The sequence below is a fragment of the Syngnathoides biaculeatus genome, chromosome 2 (assembly GCF_019802595.1).
Source record: "Syngnathoides biaculeatus isolate LvHL_M chromosome 2, ASM1980259v1, whole genome shotgun sequence".
Lineage (NCBI taxonomy): Eukaryota > Metazoa > Chordata > Actinopteri > Syngnathiformes > Syngnathidae > Syngnathoides > Syngnathoides biaculeatus.
The window spans coordinates 8,360,958-8,387,289 of NC_084641.1; the positions used below are offsets into that span (position 1 = coordinate 8,360,958).

At 42.1% G+C, this 26,332-nt stretch overlaps 2 protein-coding genes across 4 annotated transcripts; one reads left to right on the plus strand and one right to left on the minus strand.

Moving 5' to 3' along the window:
- The first annotated feature begins 8,465 nt into the window (after nucleotides 1-8,465).
- On the plus strand, nucleotides 8,466-17,150 carry inha (inhibin subunit alpha). Its single transcript, XM_061808895.1, is given in 12 exon segments — nucleotides 8,466-8,594; nucleotides 8,661-8,696; nucleotides 10,398-10,448; nucleotides 10,544-10,682; nucleotides 10,770-10,882; nucleotides 14,861-15,030; nucleotides 15,460-15,481; nucleotides 15,556-15,631; nucleotides 15,633-15,701; nucleotides 15,703-15,809; nucleotides 15,812-15,834; nucleotides 15,960-17,150. Coding segments are annotated over 12 exon segments (1,014 nt in total). The 5' UTR covers nucleotides 8,466-8,563; the 3' UTR covers nucleotides 16,137-17,150.
- On the minus strand, nucleotides 16,766-25,662 carry LOC133506388 (gap junction gamma-1 protein-like). 3 transcript variants are annotated; one of them, XM_061830486.1, is made up of 5 exons: nucleotides 25,433-25,662; nucleotides 21,177-21,446; nucleotides 20,881-21,103; nucleotides 18,657-19,331; nucleotides 16,766-17,787 (listed from the first exon to the last, which is right to left on the minus strand). In XM_061830486.1, exons 2-5 carry the CDS (start codon nucleotides 21,414-21,416, stop codon nucleotides 17,774-17,776), a joined length of 1,152 nt encoding a protein of 383 aa, XP_061686470.1. In that variant the 5' UTR covers nucleotides 21,417-21,446; nucleotides 25,433-25,662; the 3' UTR covers nucleotides 16,766-17,773. The 3 variants fall into 3 exon arrangements, with proteins under 3 accessions (XP_061686470.1, XP_061686479.1, XP_061686461.1); XM_061830495.1 differs by lacking the exon at nucleotides 25,433-25,662 and adding an exon at nucleotides 24,793-24,813; XM_061830477.1 differs by lacking the exon at nucleotides 25,433-25,662 and adding an exon at nucleotides 25,280-25,426 and having other exon boundaries at nucleotides 16,768-17,787.
- Nucleotides 25,663-26,332: the final 670 nt, after the last annotated feature.

Below are 26,332 nucleotides of genomic sequence, written 5' to 3' on the forward strand. Positions count from 1 at the left end.
CCCAAGTCAGCGAGGGACATACCGTGCTGGAAATAACTACGCAGAGTGGGGGGCCGTTAGATAAATGTTAGCAATATGGGAGGACCCAAATGTAGGGCTCAGATAAAACTTCATGATTGTTGTTGGTGGCGTTTTTTCATCTATTGAAATACTTTTTCCAAAACTAATGTCACTTTCAAATATTGTCATCAAGGATCTCAACATGGAAGACTGAGCTTTTCAGCTGAGCAAAAAACAAACTGTGAGCAGGGGGCACATTCGCAGGATCATTTATCTCTCACATGCTTGTGAATTCTTACCAACTAATTTTGGTGATGCAACTAGGCCATAGCTGCACAGGGGGACAAGCACACAAAAGACAATGGACTCACTCCTTGATGCTTTCATTATCCGCGTCAGAGAAAGTCTCTGGAAATGTATGTACAGGCTTTAGGTAGGTAGGTAGGTAGGTGTGTGGTTGTAGGTAGGTAGGTAGGTAGGTAGGTAGGTAGGTAGGTAGGTAGGTAGGTAGGTAGGTAGGTAGGTAGGTAGATAGATAGATAGATAGATAGATAGATAGATAGATAGATAGATAGATAGATAGATAGATAGATAGATAGATAGATAGATAGATAGATAGACAGACAGACAGACAGACAGACAGACAGACAGACAGACAGACAGACAGACAGATAGATAGATAGATAGATAGATAGATAGATAGATAGATAGATAGATAGATAGATAGATAGATAGATAGATAGATAGATAGATAGATAGATAGACACACAGACAGACAGACAGACAGACAGACAGACAGACAGACAGACAGACAGACAGACAGACAGACAGATAGACAGATAGATAGATAGATAGATAGATAGATAGATAGATAGATAGATAGATAGATAGATAGATAGATAGATAGATAGATAGATAGATAGATAGATAGATAGATAGATAGATAGATAGATAGATAGATAGATAGATAGATAGATAGATTGGATGTGGCTGTTCAGAATTAACCAATGACATTCATTCATTAAATGGGGCATGTGCCAACATAAATGTAAAGTGCTTCTGACTTCTGACTGATTTCAGATGTCGCCTTTGCATGACATATCGTTTTGCTTCAAAGCAGAAGCCAAAAGGTTGCTGTGCTAACACTGACAGGTGCAGTATTTAGAACTCTTCATAACTCCTTTCACTTTGTCTAAGGCGCCAGGGTCAGCTGAAGAGTAAGATACATTAAAGCATGCCGCTGCTACCATAATCCTTCACTCTTGGTATGGCACGCTGTTGGTGATGAGCGGTTTTGTGGTATTTAACTAGCAGCTGAAGATCTTAAACATGGGGGGGAGAACTTGCATGCCCAGGGTAAAAGAGGAAAAAATGTTTTTTTTACCTTCTCCAAGATCCATAATGGCAAGGCAGGCGCTGCAGCTGGCCTCCCCCAGTTTATTGACAGCCACGCAGGTGTATAAGCCAGCATCCTGCGTACGGCAGTCCCGGATCCACAATCCTCCTGGGTCTTGGGCTTCTGTGGGAGGCAGGAGTGTGTCGTTGTGGTACCAGGTGAGCGACGGTCTTGGAAAACCTGCCACTGACACTCTCAGGCGGATATCGCAGCCCGTTCCAACAGCAGCCTTGCGGAGTTTCCGGACAAAAACTGGAGGCATGGGCTCCTGGTTGAGGACATCCTGGTTTTTCGAGCTGGTAACTTTGGCCGTTTTGGGAGAGCCATTCAAACTGGGACTGGATACTGCATCTTCAGTCATCTTGAGTTCCAGATAAACTCTGTACCAGGCTGAACTTTATATCGGGGTGGCACTTGATGCGGGCCTTTTGCCAAATACTCCTCCAGCGCTCACACCTTTGGGCTCACAGGGCACACCGATGATGACCCAGCAGTAGACTGAAACACATACGGTATAGTTTCACATCGTCATCTTCGTGTTTCAGCTGCATGTTTAAATGAACAGCATTCTGAATTTTCAAGGTCCAGTACGAGCATTTTCAAAATACATTTTTAAAATTAGAGCTCTAGCAAATTACATATTTTCATTGGGTAGTGTGTGTGCTTGTGTGTGTGCATATACTCTATGTACATCCTGAACCAAATTAGATATTTGCATATTCTGTATATTTTTATTTCTTCATATAACAAGCAGTCATCAATCATTCCGAGCCCTTTTAAATATAACGGTACACAAAACAGTGCTTGAGTTTAACATTAACCAGAATTTCATGCACTGAGAAGTGGTTACCCTGAAAGAACTGACAGTAAACAATTTCACATCTCCTGTCTTCCAAGCTAAGATTTGTTTGATTAAAAATAACTCGCAACTAACTCTTATGTGAGAAATAGCCACAAATCACAAACCTACACACCTTGAGGTGCAAGAAGGATTCTTTTGTACATCCCCACAAATTCTGGGTTCAAGTTACGAGATCCATGGGGGAGAGAGAGTCCATCTCTGCGTACCCTTCTGCAGGTGTAAGTCCACCCTGGATCATGAACCATTAGCAGCCATCATCGTGGTCCCTTTTCAGGACTTTGACTCCCCCCTCTGTCCAGTGACAGAGAGGGAGAGAGCAAGATCCGAACTGGCGTGTCACCAATTTGTCTTTGTTTTAAAAGTATCCTGTAATAACTCTTCAGAACTTTGGAGCGTTGATGTTGTCCGCCGTCTATCGTCCTCGTGTCTAAAAGCTCAGCTTTGGGTGACAGCTGCACACCCACTGATAGGTCACATTTCTCAGCCCGCCACGTTTGACCTGCACACAGACATACTCGCATGCACGCAAGAACACACACACACACGCACACACATGCACACGCATGCACACGCACACACATATAACACTCACAGGCACACAGCCCTTAAGATAATGTTATCAAGCTAAATGTGTGTATCAATTACTAAAAATAGAAGGTCCAAGAATACAGATGGCCATTTATAGTGCAACTTGGCACATTAAACGAAGTACAAGTACTGTAACCCCAGAGTTGGGTTGGGTTACATTAAAGAGTAGTATAAGTAATCCAAGTATGATAAATTGAATCCCACTTGATTATTGTGAATTAGTTTTGGATCGCTAAGAAAATGAGAGAGAAGGAAGAGTTGAAGAGGCAAGATTGAAGGACCAGGAAGTGGAAATGATTACCAAGGGGGGAAATCAGAAAGGCACTACAAAGGATGAAAAATGGAAAGGCAGTTGGTCCTGATGACATACCGGTAGAGGTATGGAAGCAATTTGGAGAGATGGCTGTGGAGTTTTTGACCAACTTATTCAACAGAATACTAGCGGGCGAAAAGATGCCTGAAGAATGGAGGAAAAGTGTTCTAGTTCCCATTTTTAAGAACAAAGGGGATGTTCAGAGCTGTGGGAACTATAGAGGAATAAAGTTGATGAGCCACACAATGAAGTTATGGGAAAGAGTAGTGGAGGCTAGACTCAGGACAGAAGTAAGTATCTGCGAGCAACAGTATGGTTTCATGCCTAGAAAGAGTACCACAGATGCATTATTTGCCTTGAGGATGCTCGTGGAAAAGTACAGAGAAAGTCAGAAGGAGCTACATTGTGTCTTTGTGGATCTAGAGAAAGCCTATGACAGAGTACCAAGAGAGGAACTGTGGTACTGCATGCGTAAGTCTGGTGTGGCAGAGAAGTATGTTAAAATAGTACAGGACATGTATGATGGCAGCAGAACAATGGTGAGGTGTGCCTTAGGTGTGACAGAGGAATTTAAGGTGGAGGTGGGACTGCATCAGGGATCAGCTCTGAGCCCCTTCCTGTTTGCAGTGGTAATGGATAGGCTGACAGATGAGGTTAGACTGGAATCCCCTTGGACCATGATGTTCGCAGATGATATTGTGATGTGCAGAGGAACAATTAGAAAGATGGAGACATGCACTGGAAAGGAGAGGAATGAAGATTAGCCGAAGTAAAACAGAATATATGTGCGTGAATGAGAAAAGTGGAGGGGGAAGACTGAGGCTACAGGGAGAAGAGATAGCGAGGGTGGACGACTTCAAATACTTGGGGTCAACAATACAGAGCAATGGAGAGTGTGGTCAGGAAGTGAAGAAACGGGTCCAAGCAGGCTGGAACAGCTGGCGAAAGGTGTCTGGTGTGTTATGTGACAGAAGAGTGTCTGCTAGGATGAAGGGCAAAGTTTACAAAACAGTGGTGAGGCCGACCATGATGTACGGATTAGAGACGGTGGCACTGAAGAAACAACAGGAAGCTGAACTGGAGGTGGCAGAAATGAAGATGTTGAGGTTCTCGCTCGGAGTGAGCAGGTTGGATAGGATTAGAAATGAGCTCATTAGAGGGACAGCCAAAGTTGGATGTTTTGGAGACAAGGTTAGAGAGAGCAGACTTAGATGGTTTGGACATGTTCAGAGGCGAGAGAGTGAGTATATTGGTAGAAGGATGCTGAGGATGGAGCTCCCAGGCAAAAGAGCGAGAGGAAGACCAGAGAGAAGGTTTATGGATGTGGTGAGGGAAGACATGAGGGCAGTTGGGGTTAGAGAGGAAGATGCAGGAGATAGGCTAAGATGGCAAAAGATGACACGCTGTGGCGACCCCTAACGGGACAAGCCGAAAGGAAAAGAAGAAAGAAGTTTTGGATCGCTCCAATGCAAATGTGCTCAATAAGAGTTAGGGTTTACAATAAAAATATTGTAGAAACAGTCAAAAAAAATAAAGTCATGCCTGTAATAAAAATATGAAATATATCTGGAGCATGAAGGAGGTACTGTGATGTAACATAGGATTACTGTACATGTATTCTGTGGTGATAAATATCGGGGACACGTTGTTCCCAGGTTGGGACTCATTGCACAATTGTTAAATGATCTATGGTCATTCCTTTTGTAGTTTTTTGTTCATCGTTAAGAGTACTGCTTTTCCTTTCGGCTTGTCCCGTTAGGGGTCGCCACACCGTGTCATCATCTGCCATCTTAGCCTATCTCCTGCATCTTCCTCTCTAACACCTATTGCCCTAGTGTCTTCCCTCACAACATCCATCAACCTTCTCTTTGGTCTTCCTCCTGCTCTTTTGCCTGGCAGCTCCATCCTCAGCACCCTTCTACCAACATACTCACTCTCTCACCTCTGGAGTGAAATGACAATAATACATCAAGCTTTACACATGCATGAACACACAGACGTAACTCGAAATTCAGCATGACTACATAAAAAAAACTATTTTATTCTCAGTGGGAAGTTTAACTATTGGGATTTGTAATACAGGAAAGTCTTTAAATAAGTAAAGCAGTGGGTGATCTCTGACTTGATGTAATCCATGCATCCATTCATTTTCTGAGCTGCTTATCCTCACATAGTCGCAGGAGTGCTGGAGCCTATCTCAGACATGGCAACGCCGCCTTCGGGTCAGGGGACAAGGCACAGTACACTGCCGCTAAGCCGACTTAAAAAGGGGCATCAGAGTAGCCAAGGCGGCCTACAAAAGAAATATCGAGGAGTGCTTCACAGAAAACAACTCCAAAAAAATGTGGGAGGGATTACAACACATCACAAACTACAACACTAAGAACACGATGTGTCCCGGAAACACAGATGTCTCGCTGGCAGAAAAAACAAACCATTACTTTGCCCGTTTTGAGATGGATAGCTCAAACCCAGGCTCATCACAACCACCTCCCATCAGCAGCACACTAACGCTTCAAGAACATGAAGTGAGAGGTGTGCTCAGGACTGTAAATACCAGGAAGGCTGCTGGCCCAGACGGAGTGTCGGGGAAGGTGCTGAAAGCCTGTGCTGATCAGCTGACAGGTGTTTTCACAAAAATCTTCAACAGAACCCTGCAACAATCAAGCATTCCCTCCTGCCTGAACTCTGCAACAATCATCCCCATCCCAAAGAAAGCAGCCATTGACAGTCTAAATGTATACAGGCCTATTGCACTCACACCTGTGATCATGAAGTGCTTTGAGAGGCTGGTTGCACGCCACATAAGGGGCTCACTTTCTCCCTCACTCGAGCCCTACCAGTTTGCCTACAGAGGAAACCGGTCCACCGAGGATGCTATGACAATAGCTCTCCACACTGCACTGAGCCACCTGGAACACCGAGGGAACTACTGTACGTCAGGATGTGTTTCATAGACTTTAGTTCAGCCTTTGATACCATCATCCCAGGTATTTTGGTCGACAAACTCTCCCTCCTTGGACTATCTCCTTCCATCCTTCCATCTGCTGCTGGATTAAAGGCTTCCTCACAAACCACCCCACACCTCTCTTCCTCAATCACCCTCAGTACCAGGTCCCCCCAAGCCTGTGTACTGAGCCCTCTGCTATACACATATGACTGCATACCAGCCCATCCCAGCAACTCCATTATCAAGTTTGCTGATGACACCACCGTCATCGGGCTCATCTCAGAAGGAGATGAGTCTGCCTACAGAGACAAGACTGGTAAATTGTCAAAGTGGTGTTCTGCAAACAACCTTATACTGAACACCACAAAGACAAAAGAAATCATCCTGGACTTCTGGAAGTGCGGTGTCGACCCGGTCCCACTGTTCCTCAATGGGGATCGTGTGGAGAGGGTCCACTCCTTCAAATTTCTCAGAGTCTACATCATGGACAAACTCACTTGGGCTGGAAATAACACTGCAGTGGTGAAAAAGGCCAAGCAGCGACTCCACTTCCTGAGAGTGTTCAGGAAGAACAAGTTGGAAGCGAAGCTGCTGCAGGCCTTCTACAGAACAACCGTGGAGAACATCCTCACTTACTGCATCATAGTGTGGTATGCCGGATAAACAGCAGCGGACAGAAAACTCTGCAAAGAGTGGTCAACAGTGCCCAGAAGATCACCGGCTGCTCTCCGCCCTCCCAAAAGGGCATTGCCAACTCCCGCTATCACAGCGGAGCCACTAATATTGTCAAGGACTCTTTACATCCTGGTCATCACCTGTTGAACCTGGTGCCCTCTGGTAGGTGATCCAGGTCCCACAAAACACTGACAACCAGATTCAAGGACAGCTTTTTCCCCAGAGCCATCAACTCCTTGAACTCAAACCACTGAACATAACAACAATGTAATGTAATATTTTGCAACTGTACTTTTGTGCATTGATTTATTTATTTTAACAAGAACTGTGCATTGATGGGGTTTTTTTTCTAACTACCCAAGATGTTCTTTGATTTTTATTGTATTTTATTGCACCTTGTTGTATAACTCGATCTCTGTTACTGTTTTGATGAAGGTTTTAGCTATTATCGTATTACCTTCCTGAATATTCTCATGCTCTTTTTAAAGAATTTTTTAAATTTGATTTCAAATTTATGCCAAGTATTTTTTGTTATCTTTCTGGGTGTGTAGCGCTTGGGCCCTTGGGGTAAGTTAATATTGAGACAAAATCTAACTAAGCAGCAGTCTGATGACTTGAGTTGAACTCTGCAAATTAAGCTATGATCAAAACTGCAGACTCATTGATTCACCCTCGTTGTTGTTTTTCGTTTTAAATAGAAAATCACTTTCATGTATGTTCATTGCTATCCCCTTGCCTCCCCCAACAAGTAACCATGCCATAAATGTATTTTAAACTAACATTTATTCAATCCAAATCATTTAGCATTAATGGCTCAATTGCACGCTAAAAAAGAGCTATATCATCTCCATTCTTCTCTGCAGAAGAAAAAGCCTTACCATACTTTCAAATTGGCAGTATGTAACTCTTTTTTTTTTATTTTGCATGTTTTTCCAGGGCTCATAAAAATGTTTGTATGAGTGAGAGACTCATTGTTAAAATTTTCAAGTATTGATATTGTACACACAACTACACTCTCAGATTTTAAGTGCATGTGTACGTACCAAATGAATGGTCATGGTAGAATTTAGAAAGAGTGAAGGAGTAAAATAGCATAAAAAATGAATATAGTTATTAAACAGAAGGCTAAGAAGGCATATAGAGGTCTGAGATCCTCACCTGAAAAAACAAGTACCTTCCAAGCGGCAGCAAAAACAACTAAACAAAAACAATAATTTTTCCTGAAACATTGTTGAGCATCAAGCTTTCATTTATTAAAGTCATACAAACTATAAATATATTTAAAATAAATCTTTATTTTACATTTGATTATTGTGAGGATACTGCTGGCATTGATCACAATTTACTTGGGAAAGAAAGAAACCCAGAGTGATCTCATCTTGGAATGTGCAGGAATAACAACAGTCGATACACCGGGTCCAGTGTTCACCGAGGTTTTTTTTTTATTCTTAAATTTTGGGATTTTTAAATATGCAGTGGTTTACATTGTCTGAAGAATGTTTTGGGTGTACCTGAAAATACAACTGAACACAAACGGGTACAGCAACACGAAAACCTCAAACTTCAGGCTGTTGAATTAATAGCAGGTGTGTTCCTGAAATGGTGCTTTGAACAGCAGATATTTGCGTTATTTTTCATACATTTAACATTCAAACACAAAGATGAAAGAGAAGTATTTAAATCAGCAGCAATGTTCCTTATGCCCTGCTCGTATCATGTTTGCACAAGTCTGAATAAAAAGCCGTCAGTTGTCAGCTGTAAGCACAATTATCCGCCAAGATGCTCCCTGCAAAGTTGACTGTCATTGCCTGTAAGTATTTAGTTAAAAGCTGCAAATGGATGGAATTCTAGAAATTAATGTTGTTTTATTTGACAGTCCTGGCTACAGTTTGGTGCTGTGCATCACATACAGGTAATAGGAGGATTGTTTCCTGATGGGAACAGTAAAATGATCTGTTTTTGCTGCCTGTTTGGGGTCTTGGTGCTTTCACTTATGCCATCAAAATGTCTGGAGTTCCTTTTGGCAGGACGTCTGTGGCTAAATCTTCAATATGATCCATCTGCTTTGGATCACCAGCTTTTCCTTTCTCTATTCATACTTTTCTTTTTACATCCAAAAGATTGATCAACAGCTTCTTTTGTCTAAATTACTTTGATTCCACAAACTAAATCTTGTTAACCCCATTTACAGTGCCTTGTGAAAGTATTCGGCGCCCTTGAACTTTTCAACCTTTCACCACATTTCAGGCTACAAACATAAAGATCCATCCATCCATTTTCTTTGCCACTTATGCTCACGAGGGTCGCGGGGAGTGCTGGAGCCTATCCCAGCTGTCAACGGGCAGGAGACAGGGTACACCCGGAACTGGCTGCCAGCCAATCGAGACAAACAGACACACTCACAATCACACCTTTGAGCAATTTAGAGTGTCCAATTAATGTTGCATGTTTTTGGGATATGGGAGGAAACCAAAGTGGCCTGAGAAAACCCATACAGAGAACATGCAAACTCCACACAGGCGGGTCCGGGATTGAACCCTGGACCTCAGAAAGAGAAAGAAAGAGAAAGATAAGAAAAAAAATATATATATATATATTTTTTTTTTTTGTCAAGAATCAACAAGTGGGACACAATCATGAAGTGGAATAAAATTTATTGGATATTTTAAAACTTTTTTAAATAAATACAATCCTGAAAAGTGGGGTGTGCAATATTATTTGACCCTCTTGCATTTATACTTTGTAGCACCACCTTTTGCTGATTGTTGACCTATGGACAGACTCTCCCACCTCAGCTGTAGATCTCTGCAGTTCATCCAGAGTGATCATGTGCCTCGTGGCTGCATCTCCGATCAGTCTTCTCCTTGTTAGAGGTGAAAGTTTGAGGGACGGCTGGGTCTTGATAGATCTGCAGTGGTCTGATACTCCTTCTGTTTCAATATGATTGCTTGCACAGTGCTCCCTGAGATGCATAAAGCTTGGGAAATCTTTTTGTATCCAAATCTGGCTTTAAACCTCTCCACAACAGTATCTCGGACCTGCCTGGTGTGTTCCTTGGTCTTCATGATGCTCTCTGCACTTTAAACAGAACCCTGAGACCATCACAGAGCAGGTGAACTTATACGGAGATTGATTACACACAGGTGGATTTTATTTATCATCATCAGTCAACATTGGATCATTCAGAGATCCTCACTAAACCTCTATAGGGAGTTTGCTGCACTGAAAGTAAAGGGGCGGAATAATATTGCACACCTGACTTTTCAATTTTTTGTTAAAAAAGTATAAAATGGCCAATAAATTTAATTCCACTTCACGATTGTGTCCCACTTGTTGTTGATTCTTGACACACAAAAAAAATGAAAATTTTGAAGCCTGAAGTATGGCAAAAGGTTGAAGGGTTCAAGGGGGCTTAATACTTTCACAAGGCATTGTACATTCTGAAAACATCCACCTCAGTTGTCTTTTGTATCTCTATGTGTGGCTATCACAAAGCCTGGTCAAACTCGAAATAGAGCTAGATTAGTAATGCTAAAACTTTAAACCCTGACCTCTTTACTCTATTATGTCAAATGAATGAATGACTGAAATTGTTTGTGTTCATTCAATGTAGAAAGTTTCTTCAGCGTGGCATGTCCTGGTGAAAACAACATTCTGGAATGTCGTACGTAATCCGCCTTAACTGTCAAAGTAATTTTTGTTTCAAATTGTTCTGTTATTCCAACGTTGTATTATGCTCTGTGTACAATGCACATACAGCCGACAATCACTTCATCATCATTGAGAAAATGGAGTACGGTAAAGCCAGTACTATCAACTGTGGAGACACAACCCAACCCACTACAGTCCGAGGCGATATCTGCATCCATCCCCTCATGAGAGGATGGATCCGGTTTATGTAAGACTACTATAACTTCATGGGAGATTTTCTTTGGTCTCTTTCCAATAGCAACGTCATTGTAAATATATTTCTCCACCATGTCAGATGTGATGGTCTTCAGCGCTGCCGTCTTCCAAAGCCAGACCCTCAAATGTTCGTGTGTGACAAATCGGACAACTTTGTACAGATCAAATATAAGTGTTTCGATTACCCGTCCGGTGAGATCTTTATTCAGGGCAAATTGATTATTATATTTGTTAAAAGCTCAAATCTCTTGACACCTGGTATTTCAACAGATGTAAAGGAAGTCATTGCCTGTGAAAATGAAACAGCACATCTCAAATGTGGTAAGAGTGCAGCTTTGTAGTGATACTACGCTGGTAGCCAGTTATCATCCTTGCAGCTAATTACTTCCTGAAAATTAATCTACTATTCAGTGAAGAAAATAAGTATTTGAACGCCCTACTATATTGCAAGTTCTCCCACTTAGAAATCATGGAGGGGTCTGAAATTTTCATCGTAGGTGCATGTCCACTGTGAGAGAGACAATCTAAAAAGAAAAATCCAGAAATCACAATGTATGATTTTTTAAAATGATTTATTTGTGCAATACAGCTTCAAATAAGTACTGGCCACGGTCATCCTCTCCTTAATACAGTGCAGTTGTCCTGTCCCATGTGAAGAAAAACACCCCCAAAGCATGATGCTACCACCCCCATGCTTCACAGTAGAGATGGTGTTCTTAGGATGAAACTCGTCATTCTTCTTCCTCCAAACACAGTTAGTGGAATTATGACCAAAAGGTTCCATTCTGTATCATCCAATTGGTCAGGGGCAAACTTAAGACGGGCCTTGACATGTGCTGGTTGAAGCAGGGGAACCTTCCGTGCCATGCATGACTTCAAACCATGTCATCTTGAGTGTATTACCAACAGTCACCTTGGAAACGGTGGTCCCAGCTCTTTTCAGGTCATTGACCAAGTCCTGTCGTGTAATCCTGGGCTGATTCCTCACCTTTCTAAGGATCATTGAGACCCCACGAGGTGATACCTTGCATGGGGCTCCACTCCGATTGAGTTTGACCATCATGTTTAGCTTCTTCCATTTTCTAATATTCTCTCCAACAGTGGACCTTTTTTTCCTCCAACCTGCTTGTCAATTTCTCCGGAGCCCTTTCCAGCCGTGCGGAGTACTATAATTTTGTCTCTGGTGTCTTTGGACAGCTCTTTGGTCTTCGTCATGTTCCAAGTTTGAGTCTTACTGATTGTATGGAGTGGACAGGTGTCTTGATGCAGCTACCAACCTCACACAGGTCCATCTGAGTCACGATAATACATGGAGTGGAGGTGGACTTTTAAAGGCGGACTAAGAGGTCTTTGAGGGTCAGAATTGTAGCTGATAGACAGGTGTTCAAATACGGATTTGCAGCTATATCACACAAATGAATCGTTAAAAAAATCATATATTGTGATTTCTGGATTTTTCGTTTTAGATTATCACTCTCACAGTGGACATGCACCTACGATGAAAATTTCAGATCCCTCCATGATTTCTAAGTGGGAGAACTTGCAATATAGCAGGGTGTTCAAATACTTAATTTTCTTCACTGTATGTTACCCTCAGAGAATTCAAAGAGCATCAGGATTATCATGGCTAAATATGGACGCTTTGATGAACAGATCTGCTCTAAAGTTCCCACAATGATGACTTTCTGCTCAAGCCCAAGAGCCTTGTCACTTGTTAAACATGAGTGAGTATTAGTCTGGTGATCAGCATTTATTGAAATTATAGAAGGAGCGGAGTACACAAGTGAGTGTTAACAACCATGAAATATTGTGAAGGAGTGACACATGTATCCAGAAGCCTTTCAGTTTTGGTACAAATCTGTACCAGAGATTTTCTCTTTTCGCTGCTTGATTCCTGAACAAGGGCGTGAACTAACTTTTAGCGGGAGAGATAAAAATTGATGCTTCTGCCCACTAATTCTTGTCAGAGCAAAGGCTCCTGATTGCAGAAACTTCCATGTGCCACAATTTAGTGGCATTAACATGCATATGCAGGACACATTGGCAGAGGTTTGCGTTTAATTAACTGAGCTCTACTGTATTCACTGTGGTGTACTAATCTTTTTTTGGGGGGGCTGACCAACAGGTGTGGCACTAAGAATCAGTGCACCCTAACTGCAGACAATTCCCTGGGGGTTCCGTATCACTGCGACGACATTCCCAACTACCTCATTGTGCAATATGAGTGTCTTTAATTAGTGAGTGGAACACACACCTGCAAATAAGCCCAAAGCCTCAAACCCATTCCATGACTTTTGTCTTCCACTTCATGTCTTAAAGGAAATCAGTACTTGGAGTGACTCGAACAGGAGGAGTATCTTCAACAGGAGTTTAGTGATTCTCTCCTGCTGGACATAACATAAATTTAAAAAAAAAAAAAAAAAAAAAAAAAACATGCGACAACTCGAAAGCCTTGTGTCTTTTTTTGCTCATCTTGTTTTTTTGTCTGCATGTTTATGGATGGTATTTGCCCCAACTGGAAAAAACATGTTTTCCAGAAAATTACAGGATCAGGCCCACGGTGTCTTGTCTTTTGCTAAAACAGTACACAAATGAGACAGAAGGAAATCTGTTTTTAAATTAAAAAGTAAGATTGTATATAATCTAGTTGACACTTTACAGAAGTAGTTGTCATCTATTTTTAATAAACACTTGAAGAGACATTTTCACTGCATCACAGGATGCCTGGAGAAGGGCTGTCTGCTTCAAGGATTTTTCTTTCAACTTTCAGATTCAAACAAGGAAATTGCGTTACTGAACCCAAATGCTTACCCGTAGACAACCCCAACCCCCCACCCCCACACACACACACACACACACTGCAGTTTAGAGAACAATACATCCCTTTGGGTAAACAATGAATCCCGCTATAAACGGAGGCTGCTGGTATAATACCAAAGATTACGATCACCATTTGGCATCCGCCGAGAGGGCCACCCATCCCCGGTGTCTCGGGTGTCACTGACATGGTGGATTCGTCCACCATTCCTGCTGCTGCTTATTTGACGATTCATGTCCTCTTCTGTCCTGCGATGTAGATACAAGAAGAGATGAGGGCTTAGGTGACATAAATGACCACCATGATCATTTAATAGGTGGAGTCAGGTTTTGAACCCCAGTCCTCAGAACTGCGAGGCAGATGTGCTAGCTAGTCGTCCACAGATCTGCCTCTTTTTTAAATTGATGAGATCAAATACTTTGCATGAAATATTCATCACTGCTCATGTGTCTTTGATGTGCAGATTTAGATTTACAATAACAATTTCGCAACATCACCTCGAAGTGTCGCCAAAGGAACAACAGCTTTAAGAACCTGCACACGCCGGCCAGGAAGTTGGGGTCAGGCAAAGCGCGATCATTCACTCTTGATACCTCTGAACTTTGCTATGAAAAAGAACATACCCTATATTTTTGTGTGTATTTACCGTTTGTACATGAGGCCCCTAGCAGTGACGACCACACCTACTTCACCAGATCATGGAGAATTTGATTGGAGTGGACACCAATGACACCAGTCCGCTCAGGTAGTGTCTCTGGGGATGCCCTTCATAGTTATCTGGACTTCACAATACCTGCCTCCCTGAACCACCTCTTAAAAAAAACTCACAAGGGTATGTGGACATATGGTTATGTGTGTTGGTTATCCCAATTACCCCACAAACTACAAGAGCACGAAGATCACGCATGACATTTTTCCCCCACTTTATGTACAGGGTCTTTTATGCTTTAAAAGATGTTAAAAAGAATTGCGGCCAGCATCTACCAATTGCAATACCAGCATGTGGCTTGCAGAATCAGCTGCGTAGTCACAATATCTTAGCCGAACAGTGTCAAGACCAAACAGGAGGCAGTTCCAATGGGGAAGTGTGTGTTATGGTAGACAACGCCTAGTGGCATGACGACGTCCAAAAGATTTTGACTGCATTGTGATGCACACACATATCGGTGCTTGGATGAGTGTTAGCAGTTATCCGGGTCAAAGCACATGCCAGAAAATCACAGTTTTAAAAGAAGTGCAGACACACTTTCCTGATATTGTGTGAAATCCAAAGAGGTCACATAACATTCCGAGCGTCAAGGTCGTACTTTCTTATGAAGAGTTGCTTGTTCCATACGCACTTGAACCCACAGTGGTGCAGAATGGAGAATTGTGTTGTTGCGATGTTGTGCTTCTCCTGGGCCCTTGGTGGATCAATTTCTTGATACATACACACCCGGCAGAGGAGATTTCAAGAGAGGAGGTTTTGTTGTGGTTCAAAAACCGCATTCTGGATGCTTTGGATCTGCAGGGACCACCACAGGTCCCAATGAAGACAGAATGACACCAATCCCTTATTGGGTCGTGGAACCAGTCAGAGTGCGGACAGATCACCCAGGCCAACTGGGCCTGGAAACATTTGAGATCATGCATTTCCACAGATCTGGTGAGAAATGTGAACTTTACATTGAGTAATCCATTCACAACCAGTACAGAAAACTTGCATTTGCAGTAGATTTCCTTCTGGGGCAGCAACAGCAATCATTTTTCATAATATGAGTTCTTACCATATCATGACAGTAATATTTTTATAAAGACATACACAGCCAAAGTTATGATAAATAAATTCAATAATTGTACATTAATCATAACATTACAATTGTGACTCTCAGTGTCAGGTGTAAAGTCAGGTTTGAATTCTACAATAAGCAAAGCTTTATTAAATTCCCTTAAGTCATTTCTTTAAAAACAGGGTCATGAGCTGGCATCCATTAGTGGGTCGTTAAAAATGTTAAATGCAGTGGATATTGAATATAAACTAAATATGTGTCATGTTTTAATCTTCAAGACTCATCCTGTGGCAGATCTGACACACCTGAACAGAACAGCTTCAAATATTACAAATATTTTTTCAGCCATCTGGAGACTGCTGACGTCGGCCCAGTTCTGGTTCTATGCTGACAGAGGAGTCCCAGCGAGCTACCCGACCAAACTCTATACTCACGTTAGAAGGGCAGCTTTTCCACACGGCCGATGCGCTGTCAAAGAGCAGCCCAGATGGATGGACAACCTACATCTTGGACCAGGATCTGTTGGCCCCGGTGCTTGCAGTCCTTTCCGGCTCCATGTGCACGGTTTTAACTCCAAGTGTCACAATGAGGAGCCAGATTAGATTCCTTTTCTTCATATGCATGCTCAACCAGGGCTGGCAAGCAAACTTAGGCGTGTCCCGGACTCGACTCCATCCCACAGTTTGCCTCGGCCCTTAAGCCTCAAAGCACACGAGGACCATTCTTGCGATCACGCAGTGGTGAGCCCGTCCCTGGATCCATGACGTGATCGCACATCACCACCACATCTGATGGCAGCTACTCCTTCATCCATGAAATGTTGCCCAATACCATACCAGAAATATGCACCTGCACCTAAAAGTGCATGTTTGAATGGGCAAGTCACCTACATAGACAAAACATTATAGCCAGCATGCTGGGTTTGCAACCATTTCACTTTTATTCCAAGGGTGTCAAACTAATTGCCCCCACCCCACCCAGGCCTCGTTTTAAATTGTTTTCCCGTTCACAGATCCATTATAACTGTGAAACTATATTACACTCTTCGTATTGAGAGCATATTGAAAGCAGATGGTATCGATGGAATTTCAATTATTGCAGAATTTATTTTAAAATAGTAGTTTATTTATGCAACAGCGTGATATAATTTCGTAGTGCACACCAAGGTTCATAAAAACATTGGTGCAGTAGTACAGTATGAAAGAACTTGACTTAATCCATACTTCAGTGCTATTTAACCTGAGACTACAAGAAAAGTTTTTTGTTTTTTTTTGTCATTTTTGCAAATTTTCACCTCGTGTCAACATTAGATGGCAGTGTAACTCATCTTGTGGAGCGCTTTGCTTCCTTGTTACAAGCCCACAATAAAAACAGTACAACTTTCGGTTCAAATAGATTTACTCTCAAGATGCAAAAAAAAAAAAAAATAAAAATAAAATCTAGAAATAGAAAACTATTGTATGCAACAATATTTTTTGGAATGTAGCGTACAACTCAAGGGCAAACACTTGGCATGAGAATTGATTGATTGAAATTGACCATCTTTTCAAACAAGACACCAAAAAGCAATTGCGAAGCTAAGAATGTGCTGACCTCCACAGGACTCCAAAAACAAAAGTGGGTGTTAGCTGCTGACTGCAGGGAGAGGTTTTGTGAATAAGCATCCGTGCTGGACCATGAACAAGGGCCGCATATGTTGGGGATGGAAAATCATGTCTCACCCAGGAGGAATGCATTTAAGCATGATTTAGTTGGCACTGCTGATAGCCACAAAGTTCAATGAGGTCTAGCCGATAAGCCACCCCAAACCTCTTAAAAAAAAAAAAAAAAAAAGTCACTGTATTTCAAACCTTCGGCAAGGATGACATTGAATCATATCATTCCAGAAAGAAAAACTCTCACTGAAGCAAAAACAGAAACATCTTTCTAGGTCATGTTTTGGTCCACAAAAATATTCTGAATGAAATTTAGAACATTTTGGGGAAATTCATCAGAATGTTGCAAGCATAATGAATTCAAGCATTCCCCAGATGCACATTTTGGCCCCATGAAGGAAATATATAATAAGCCTTAGAAAAACAACAACACTGAGCACTGGTCCAGAAACATCATCTACTCAAGTTAGCCTCAACAAACCTTACACAAAAAGCACTCCTTTTGTGCGAAGGAGTAAAAGAAGTGGGCCAGCCGACGTGGCAGGAATGGATGGGAATGTGAGGCCAAATAAGCCACTGAATGAGCAAGCGGGAGCAAGAGTGGGAGAGGGAGAGGGTCTGTCTCCCTGGGGCATTGGGTTGAACAGCTGACGATGGAACTGCCATTAAAGGTGACTCATCATTCCTTTTCAACAAACATGTAATACTGCAAGGAACATTCTTTCACACATGCACACATCGTCTCTCAGTGGTCCAACTGTTTTCTCCAGATGCACCCCCACCCAACGTGATAAAAGGCTGGTAGGAACAACAAGATAGAAGCTTGGGCAAGGAAGCAGGTTCAGGCACGTATTCCTGGAAAAGGAGAGAAAAAGAAAAACACTCAAAACATGTATTTGCAATTTTCGCAAATTCAAATTACATTCTTGAAAGGTCCCCACTCTGAATAGCAAAAACTAAAGATTCAATTTAAAGCTTTTGTATAGTAAAAATGAACCGCTTGAAAATTTGAGCTCACAAAAATGTGAGTTTTCAAAAAAAAATATATATAAAAAATAAAAAAATCAAGTATGCAATATTGTATAGTCTGAGAGTTCAAAGTTGTGACAAATTAAGTCATTCATAAGCTCGCCTCTGGTTGTTAGAATATACTGCATCAAGCTGGATCCTCACAGGGTTTTCCCTCACTGTAGTGAGAGGCACTAGCCACCAGCTAGCTCGCAAACTAACGGGCTGCTTTTCAGCCGGTGGGCTCGTTCTGTGTCACCACCTCACTTGGGAAATGAAATAACAGGATGTTTACCTTGGGTGGCATTTTCCCCAAGTACTCAAGCGTCTTCCCATTTCTATTCATGTTAGTCTTCAATATACCTGCGAAGGCTAAACTGTGGATGACTTTGAATGGTTGGTGGTTGATACAGTCCGGTATGTGCACTGTGAGTTGACTAGCAAGCAATCCACGTTGTACACCACCTTTCACCCGAAGACATCCGGGCTAGCTCCAGCTCATCCGTGACCAAACAGTAACGAGGACAATCCGAACAGAAAATGGACGGATGTACTACATGCTGGATACCAAAGAAATTTCACCTCTTGATGAAAGTAGCCTTGAAATTGATGATATGAATTTGACATTTGAGTATTTACTTCACCCATTACTATATGAACGACGGCTCACTGTTCTTCAGTTAGTAAATGTAATTAAATCGACAGCATGAAAATACCTTTCTGACTGGCATCTCCCTGCTTCTCTTGAGCAAAATTGAGGCGGTTCTGCTCAGCTGGCGTTTGCGCCACAGTGTGAACCTCCGGGCTGCTGCTGCGTGAGGGACTTCCTTCCTCTGTGTGGTAGGCCAGGTCCAGGTGCTGCTGCGCCAGCTTTAAGTGCCGACGTAATCGCTCCAGGTCACGGGATGAGTTGCCCACATCACCAAAACTGTCCATGCCAGATTCACCTGCCGGCGAGATTCTCAGCTCCGCTTTGGATCCCTTTTTTATAGCAGCGTGATAGCCTGGTGGCGCAGTGGCTATGGCATGCAAAGAAGAGGGCCTATGTGATCTGAGGGTGGCCCGCCTGCGGAAGGTGTCGCGGATGCTGCCGATGCCCAAGTGCATGATTTCGAAGATGGTGAGGACCAGGCAGAGGAAAGATACCACATACATGACCAGCAGGAAGATGGTCTTCTCAGTCGGCCGAGACACAAAGCAGTCGACTCTGTGCGGGCACGGCGAGCGAGTGCACTCGTAAAAAGGGATCACCTCAAACCCATACAAGATGTACTGGCCACAAAGGAAGCCGACTTCGAAGGCTGAGCGCCACAGAAGCTGGCATATGTACACTCTCATCAGGCCGTCTCGCAGGATTCTCCGCCGTCCATCGTGCTTCTTCTCCTGCGAGCCTTGAAAAGTTACAGATGTACATTAGACCTTAAAGAACCCAATTTAATAAATGTTTGCCAGTGCAAAAATGGGGGACAATTTGAGAGCTCAGATGTGAAAGCGAATTAACTGGCCGCACCCTTAATTGCGCCTGCCAAACGGGTACAATTGCAGTGTTACATATTTCACACATTTTGGAAGGATTTAGTGCACGCATATTTGATGCTTGGGTCTTTAAAAGGTAAGCACAATCTGGCACCGTTGAGGTACAGGCAAAATGAGGGGCAAGGTTGACAATGGATATTTAATATTTATGTAAACAATTTTGAAATGGCTCATTTAAAAAAAAAATGTAATATATGGTTGATTTGGCAATGCAATTTGACATTCTCAATGAGGTAAAGGGCTGACTTGGAGCCAGTCACGAGGAAAAGTCAAGCTATAGAATCCACAACAAAACTGTGCATCAACAGCATCTGTCATTTCAGCGCAGTGCGGCACTGAGTACCGAAATCCCCCAAAACTGTTCAGTTTTCAATACAATTTTGGGTAGGATGTGCAGCTGCATCCAATTCTTCTGCACTTGTGACTTCTATCTTGTTGTTGGCTTCCAACATTATCAGAGATCCCCCCCATAATATTTCAGACGCTTCCAATTCCATCACTTCACATCCATCCAAATTTTCTGTGGTTAAAAACAGAGTTACCTAAATTTAAACAGCTGTCTCCAGCATATTCACATCTCAATACAACCTGTGACAGTCAAATTTTCAGCTTTCAAGCACAGTCAACCGTTAACTCTTCCAGCATACTGAAGCGGCTTTTCCAAATTTTTGTTGGAGTACTTTTTCCCCATCTTTGCCTTGTCTTTTTAGTATTTAGCATCCCACAATGGAATGAGGTTTACCTTTGTTCAAACGGCCTTTGCCCAGCGCTCACAGATTGGCAGGCAGAAGAGCAAGCAGTGGTGGGAAGTAAAATTGTACGATTTTTTTCCGTACTTAAGTTGATTTTTCCATCTGGATTTATTTTTCTGGTATTCATAAAAATAAAAATAATGGTTAAAAAAATACTAAATTGACTAGACTTTTTTTCATGTCTCCTACATCTGTTTAAGGTAAAGTTGAATTTGGAATTCTATTACACAACTAACTGTTTACTTCAGTATCGCGCGTGTACGTTTTCCACCCCTGACTGCAAGCGACTGTTACAATGCTACCTTGCACCTTATCCGGAACTCAACACTTTCAAACCTTGAAAAGCCAACAGTGAAATTCCAGGGCTTAAAGAATTCCATTCCTCTTGAGAATCCTCAAAAGACGTGAGCCTTTAAAATTTCATATGAATAATACTACATCAGTTGTGGTTGAATGCATACAAGTTCCTAAAATACATATCACCTTTGAAAATTCATGAATACTACCTAATTTTCATGTTCTACCTTTTTTAAATTATTTATATTAGGAAAGAGTAGTTGGATTTCAAGTCTTCTATATGTCCTGGATAAATAGAACATTGTCAATTAAACTTCTTTAAAATCCTTACAACCGAGTGACAACAGAAGCCTACTTTTTTCCTTCTTGTCTGGCTTTTCCTGTTCGATTTCCTCAGCAACCATTGGGTCTTCCTCGCCGTTGTCCTCAGCCTCCTCATAGTCCCGAACGGCACCACGACTGACGATGGGCATCCTCTTCTTTTTGCGTAGCGGCCGGTAGTCTGAGTCTTCCATGCGGGCGATCTTGTGCATGGCGAATCCCAGGTACATAATGGTAGGAGTGGTGATCATAATTACCTGCAAGAGACATCACATCGCCTTCGTCACATATTTGATGTGAGATGGTTATTAAACTTAATGCGACGAATACCTGAAATATCCAGAATCGGACATGTGAGAGTGGCGCAAAGGCGTCGTAGCACACGTTCTCACAACCCGGCTGCTGCGTGTTGCAGACAAACTTGCTCTGTTCATCATAGTAGATTGTCTCCCCACCGACTGCTGTCAGGACGATGCGGAAGATGATGAGCACCGTCAGCCAGATCTTCCCCACAAAAGTGGAGTGGTTGGAAATCTCATCCAGCAGACGTGTCAGGAAACTCCAACTCATGGTGTCGAGGGGACCGTAGAGCTAAATGGACTTTTTTTTTGGGGGGGGGGATAGAAAACAGCAACTGGATGAATATTGTGTAATATACTCCACAAAGATTAAGTTACTCTTCTTTTAAATCACTCCAAACTCCCTTTTACAGACATAGGATGTTATACAATTTTTAACATTGACATACTCTTAAATTTTTTTAATTTATATTATAATCCCACTTCAGCCCTTCTGATTGTTGCATTACATTTTTTTTTTCAACCCAAATTGGTTTCATATACTATTTTTGTATGTGCTGTTATTCAGTATTCCGCCAAAAAAGCTCAATTAACTTGCTCCTTTATTTGTACTCTTCACCCTTTATTCATTTTTCCATTGTGCTAAACAATTGGCATGATTACAAGTTTCAGCCTTGATATTTTGGGAGTGGAGAATATCAGTGCTGTAGGACTTGTTTATGAAGCTACAACAGAGAGGAGCTTCCCTCCCAGTATGGAGGCAGCCGACATCCCCTCATCAAGGAATGCAACCCAAAGAACTGAAGAGGCCTGAGAGTGGGCTCTAAAATTAAGTGAAGCGACAGAGACATCTAAATCGCACAGTGGATTTGAACTCTTCCTTCTGTGTGGGTGTTACTCCTACCCCCCAACGGATGAACTAACGGCTGTCAAAAAAAAAACAAAAAAAAAAACTGAAGTTTACTTGGATTCACACATGAGCTGCGAACGCAAGTGACGGCATTCAAGGCTGTGATTGTGAGATTACGATTTCAGCATCCTGGCTCCTCCGCTGTGATCACTGGAGACTTTATTCTTGTTCCCATCTCTCATCGACTAAGAGCTTCCCACACATGTAGAGTTTTCAAGAGCAAATAAAACTTCTGTATGTAAACGCCATTGAAGTGGGGGCACAGATTCTGCAGTAGGACCAACTAATACACAAAATCTGAATACCCTTAAATAAATAAACAAATTGGTTTGGGAGTGGCCTAGTCAAAGAAAGAGTTGAATCTGATTGAAATGCATAACCTTAAAATGGTCAGTCATGCTTGAAAAAAATAAAAATCCATTGTTGAGTTAAAAATTCTGCAAGGAAGAGTGCGGATAAAATATCAAAGAGTTGGGAAAGACTCATTGCCTAAATATATATAAATATATATATATTTTTTTTTTTTAAATTGAGTGAAAACATTTTATATTTCCTTTGATTATCTTCTATCTATCTGATGGTTTCAGAAATGTGATTACCTTAAACAGTGAATTGGAGAAATTATGAGAAACAAGAATTTGAGGAGGCGGCAATATTTATCACAGCACTGTTTGCCAAAGGTTCCCAAACATTTACCTTGAGTACAACCTTAAAACAAAATACTTGACTCTCCCAGTGACATGATGAACAATGATGGCCAACATTAAAATACAGGAGCCACAAGTATTAATAAAAAAATGAGCCCAAAGTGATATTCCCTAAAATGCTTATTATTATTATTATTATTGTTAGACCCAATGTGCACAAATTTGAACACTGCACTTATAGTAAGATTTATATATTTAAGTGAAAATGAATGGCACAAAAGTTCAACTCCCCCCCACCAACACCATTCTTAAAGATTAAATAAAAATGTTGTACTTAAAACGTGAATTTGCAGTTAAAAACAGACCAAAAAGTCACATGTTAAAATTGTCTAAATGACCAAACAGTAGAGTATGATTAAAAATTAGTATTTGAAAAATTCCCGAGTCTATTTATTTAGCAGTTTACAAACACAAAAAGTGACATCCTATACAGTTTGCTTGTGGCAGTATTTTCCACAGTAATTATTGAATTTGTTTTTACAAATCGTAGACGACGGGCCACACGCCATCAACTGCTCGATAAAATGCGTCATTTCCGGTACGCCATTTTTGCAGTGTCATGGAGGCGCTGTAGGAATGTCCGCGGTGGGCAATCTAAAACTTTAAATGTTCCCAAAAAAAAAAAAAAAAGCAGCAAACTCTTAGAGGATCTTGTTGGCTTGATCTGCAATGTTATCGCTTCTACTAGTGGCTTGGATGAAACTGAGAAAAAAAAAAAAAAAAAGTAACATTCCCTGGCAGACTTAAAAATTATATGGTTTCGTTGAACATTTAGGTTTAAAAATAGTTTGTGTCAATTTAACAATACCCCACAACTGGCAGTGCCAAAAAGTGTGATGGAAGCCCCTTTTGACTCTTATTTGGGAAAGCTTTGCGAGCAAGTGAGTACAGGCTCCAAGGAAAATGTTAAAACAGCTGTTTTTATAAGTTTAAAAAATACGTGACAGGGAGAGAAAAAAAAAAAGTTAAATACCATCTCTCAGACTTTCATCTGTGGTCTGTTCTAGTGCGTGTCCCCGACGACAAACGTAGGGTTGGGGGGGGGGGATGTTACAAGAAGGAGCAACAGGAACAAGAAGTAGCAAATACTCTACAATTACTAATGCTACCTTTTAAAAGAGCACAGCAGGGATAAAGACAAGTTTTAGAGCTTCGGTGTGACAGGGTTGTGTCCTCTGGGCCAGATGTGAGCATACCGTCCCTTTCAAATGCCACTTGTACCACTTCACTACTCTGATGGGAATCGCAGCTGAGGCCAAAACAAATTAAAGGACTGCTGAGTCCACAGCCTCCGTTTGACTGTTAATGCTTACAAAAATAGTGTAATTACCTCACGTGTGTGGTCAAGGAAGACAGTCCCTCGCTTTATCGCCATGAGTGGGAACAGAACACATGCATGCGTCCATTCGAGTCTCAACTCAGTCCACAACACAGACTTGAGCCAGTATTTAAGATGAAAAATTCCCTTACTTCCATCATCTGAATCTTTGTTGACTTTTCAACTGCCAACCACCAGCCTCCCCACGAGTTACAAATATTACACTACTTTTGGATTTCACAGCAAACATCACTAGTATTATCAGTGAAACTGAAAAATTACACTTTTTCTTTCAGCTTGTCCCATTAGGGGACGCCACAGCGACTGGAAAATTACACTATAGGAACAAAAATAAGAGGTGGCCGTTAAAATAGAATACATCAGCGACTTGTGCAATAAGAGCAACGTCAGCTTATGGAGAGACTTCTTACAACCTCTTTCAGTATGTCTGTTTTTTTTTTTTTTGCCATTCATTGTTATACCTCCGTTAGTGCGATGGACCTTGACCTTTAAAACAGTTTCCAAAAATTTCAAAGCAAACTATCTGAAATGTCACTTGGAAACCTCAAGAGGGAACTTGCGACATCTTGTGAAAACCTTGGCTGGTTAGCTATGATTCGTTAATTGAAGTGCATCTTCTAACATGGAACTTTAGGAGTGTAATAAACCAGTCATTCTACTTTAACATGCTTAAAAAAAAAAAAAAAATTACCGCAAACTTTCACTGATGGCAGAGATTTGCTTCTATCCTTGTTAGACGTCGTTGCTGTTCCTTGACAAGACACAAAAGGCTAAACGTGACCCCATCTGACCAAAGTCAATCATATTTTAGCACCCACTGTTGCTTACGGGGCAGGATTCGGGGGGTCCGGTCTGGTCTGGAAAGTCTGTACAAACAATACGGGCAAAGCGGAGGAGTTTTAACATTCCTGGTTAACCCAAAGCAGAAAGCTGGATTTTAGGGTTCAGCTTGAGCTGACACGAAGGCCACGCACGCAGCCTGCGCCGCAAGTGGGACCAGCAACCGGCTGGGAAAAGACGTGGAAAATGAGCAGAAATGTGGAAGAGCACACCGAAGCAATAGTTGGCTTGACTGCGCTCGGCTGGGGTTTGGTGGTTCACTAAATATGGCTATGGCGCCTTCCATTCGGCACTGAAAAAAAAGTACATTAGTGTCAAAGCGGTGCCCACGTACTCACCGAGCTCCAGCAGCCAAGCGTCGCTGGACCGGCCAGATTCCACTCGACAGACTTTAAAGCACACTTTTAAAACTTCACTTTCTGCATGGCCAACATAAGATCCAATTGGCTTCTCCGCCAAACTTTCAGCGGCTCCGAACACAAACAACCCACCTTGTGCGCTTAATTGCGCCACCAGGTTTTCCTAATTAGCTTGCGTGGCTGCCGTCAGTTCGCGTCTTCAGTCGGAGTCCATTCAGCCCACCGTGACCCCCGCGCGTCGGGGTCTTCAAAACAAAAGAAGTGCTGCTGGCTTCTGTGGGCTCCCGATTCTTCTTCTTCCTCCTCCTCCTCCAAGTCGTCGTCTTCGTTAGTCCTCCTGCGCAAGTGGCCCCCAGTAAGAAGTGCACTCCCCACCCCGCCTGAAACCTGAGACCCAGTTCACCGAACATTTTCCCCCCGTTGGCCACAACAAAAAATGGTTTTTTTTTTTTTTTTTAAATTGATGATGCTGTTGTGCAAGTGCCCTACAAAATTCCTTTTAGTCACCTTTTGGATGAATAAAAAAAAAAAAAAATCATCAGGGAAAAAATTTCTACTGGAATACATAACAGTTCTGCCTTAAGTTCGTTCCTTGAGCATGCATTCATCTCGAAAAGCTTGTACCCCAAGCCATATTTCCCCATTAAAATGAATGGAAATATTAGCCAAATAGTTTTGCAATTGAAACTGATTAGCACATCTGCCTCACAGTGACGAGGACTCGGGTTCAAATCCGGCTTCGCCTGTGTGTAGTTTGCGTGTTCTCCCTGTGCCTGCATGGGTTTTCTTCAGGGACCCAAAAACATGTGTGGTAGGTCGACTGAAGACTAAATTGCCCGTAGGTGTGATAATGCGAGTGCTGTTTTTACATTACATGCCCAGTGTTTGGCTGGTGACCACGTCAGGGTGTACCCGCCTTTCGCCCAGAGTCAACTGTGAAAGGCTTCAGCTCCCCCGTGACACTAGTGAGGATAAGCAGGACAGAAAATGGATAGATGGATGTTGATTGTTAGGCCATGTGGTTAGCTGTGT

Excerpts from the sequence above, each read along its gene's own strand:
- LOC133506388 (XM_061830486.1), bottom strand. The coding sequence starts at position 21,416 with ATGAGTTGGAGTTTCCTGACACGTCTGCTGGATGAGATTTCCAACCAC. Across the intron at positions 21,104-21,176 it reads TCCGATTCTGGATATTTCAG|GTAATTATGATCACCACTCC; the intron begins GTATTCGTCGCA and ends TGTCTCTTGCAG. Across the intron at positions 19,332-20,880 it reads GCCAGACAAGAAGGAAAAAA|GCTCGCAGGAGAAGAAGCAC; the intron begins GTAGGCTTCTGT and ends TAACTTTTCAAG.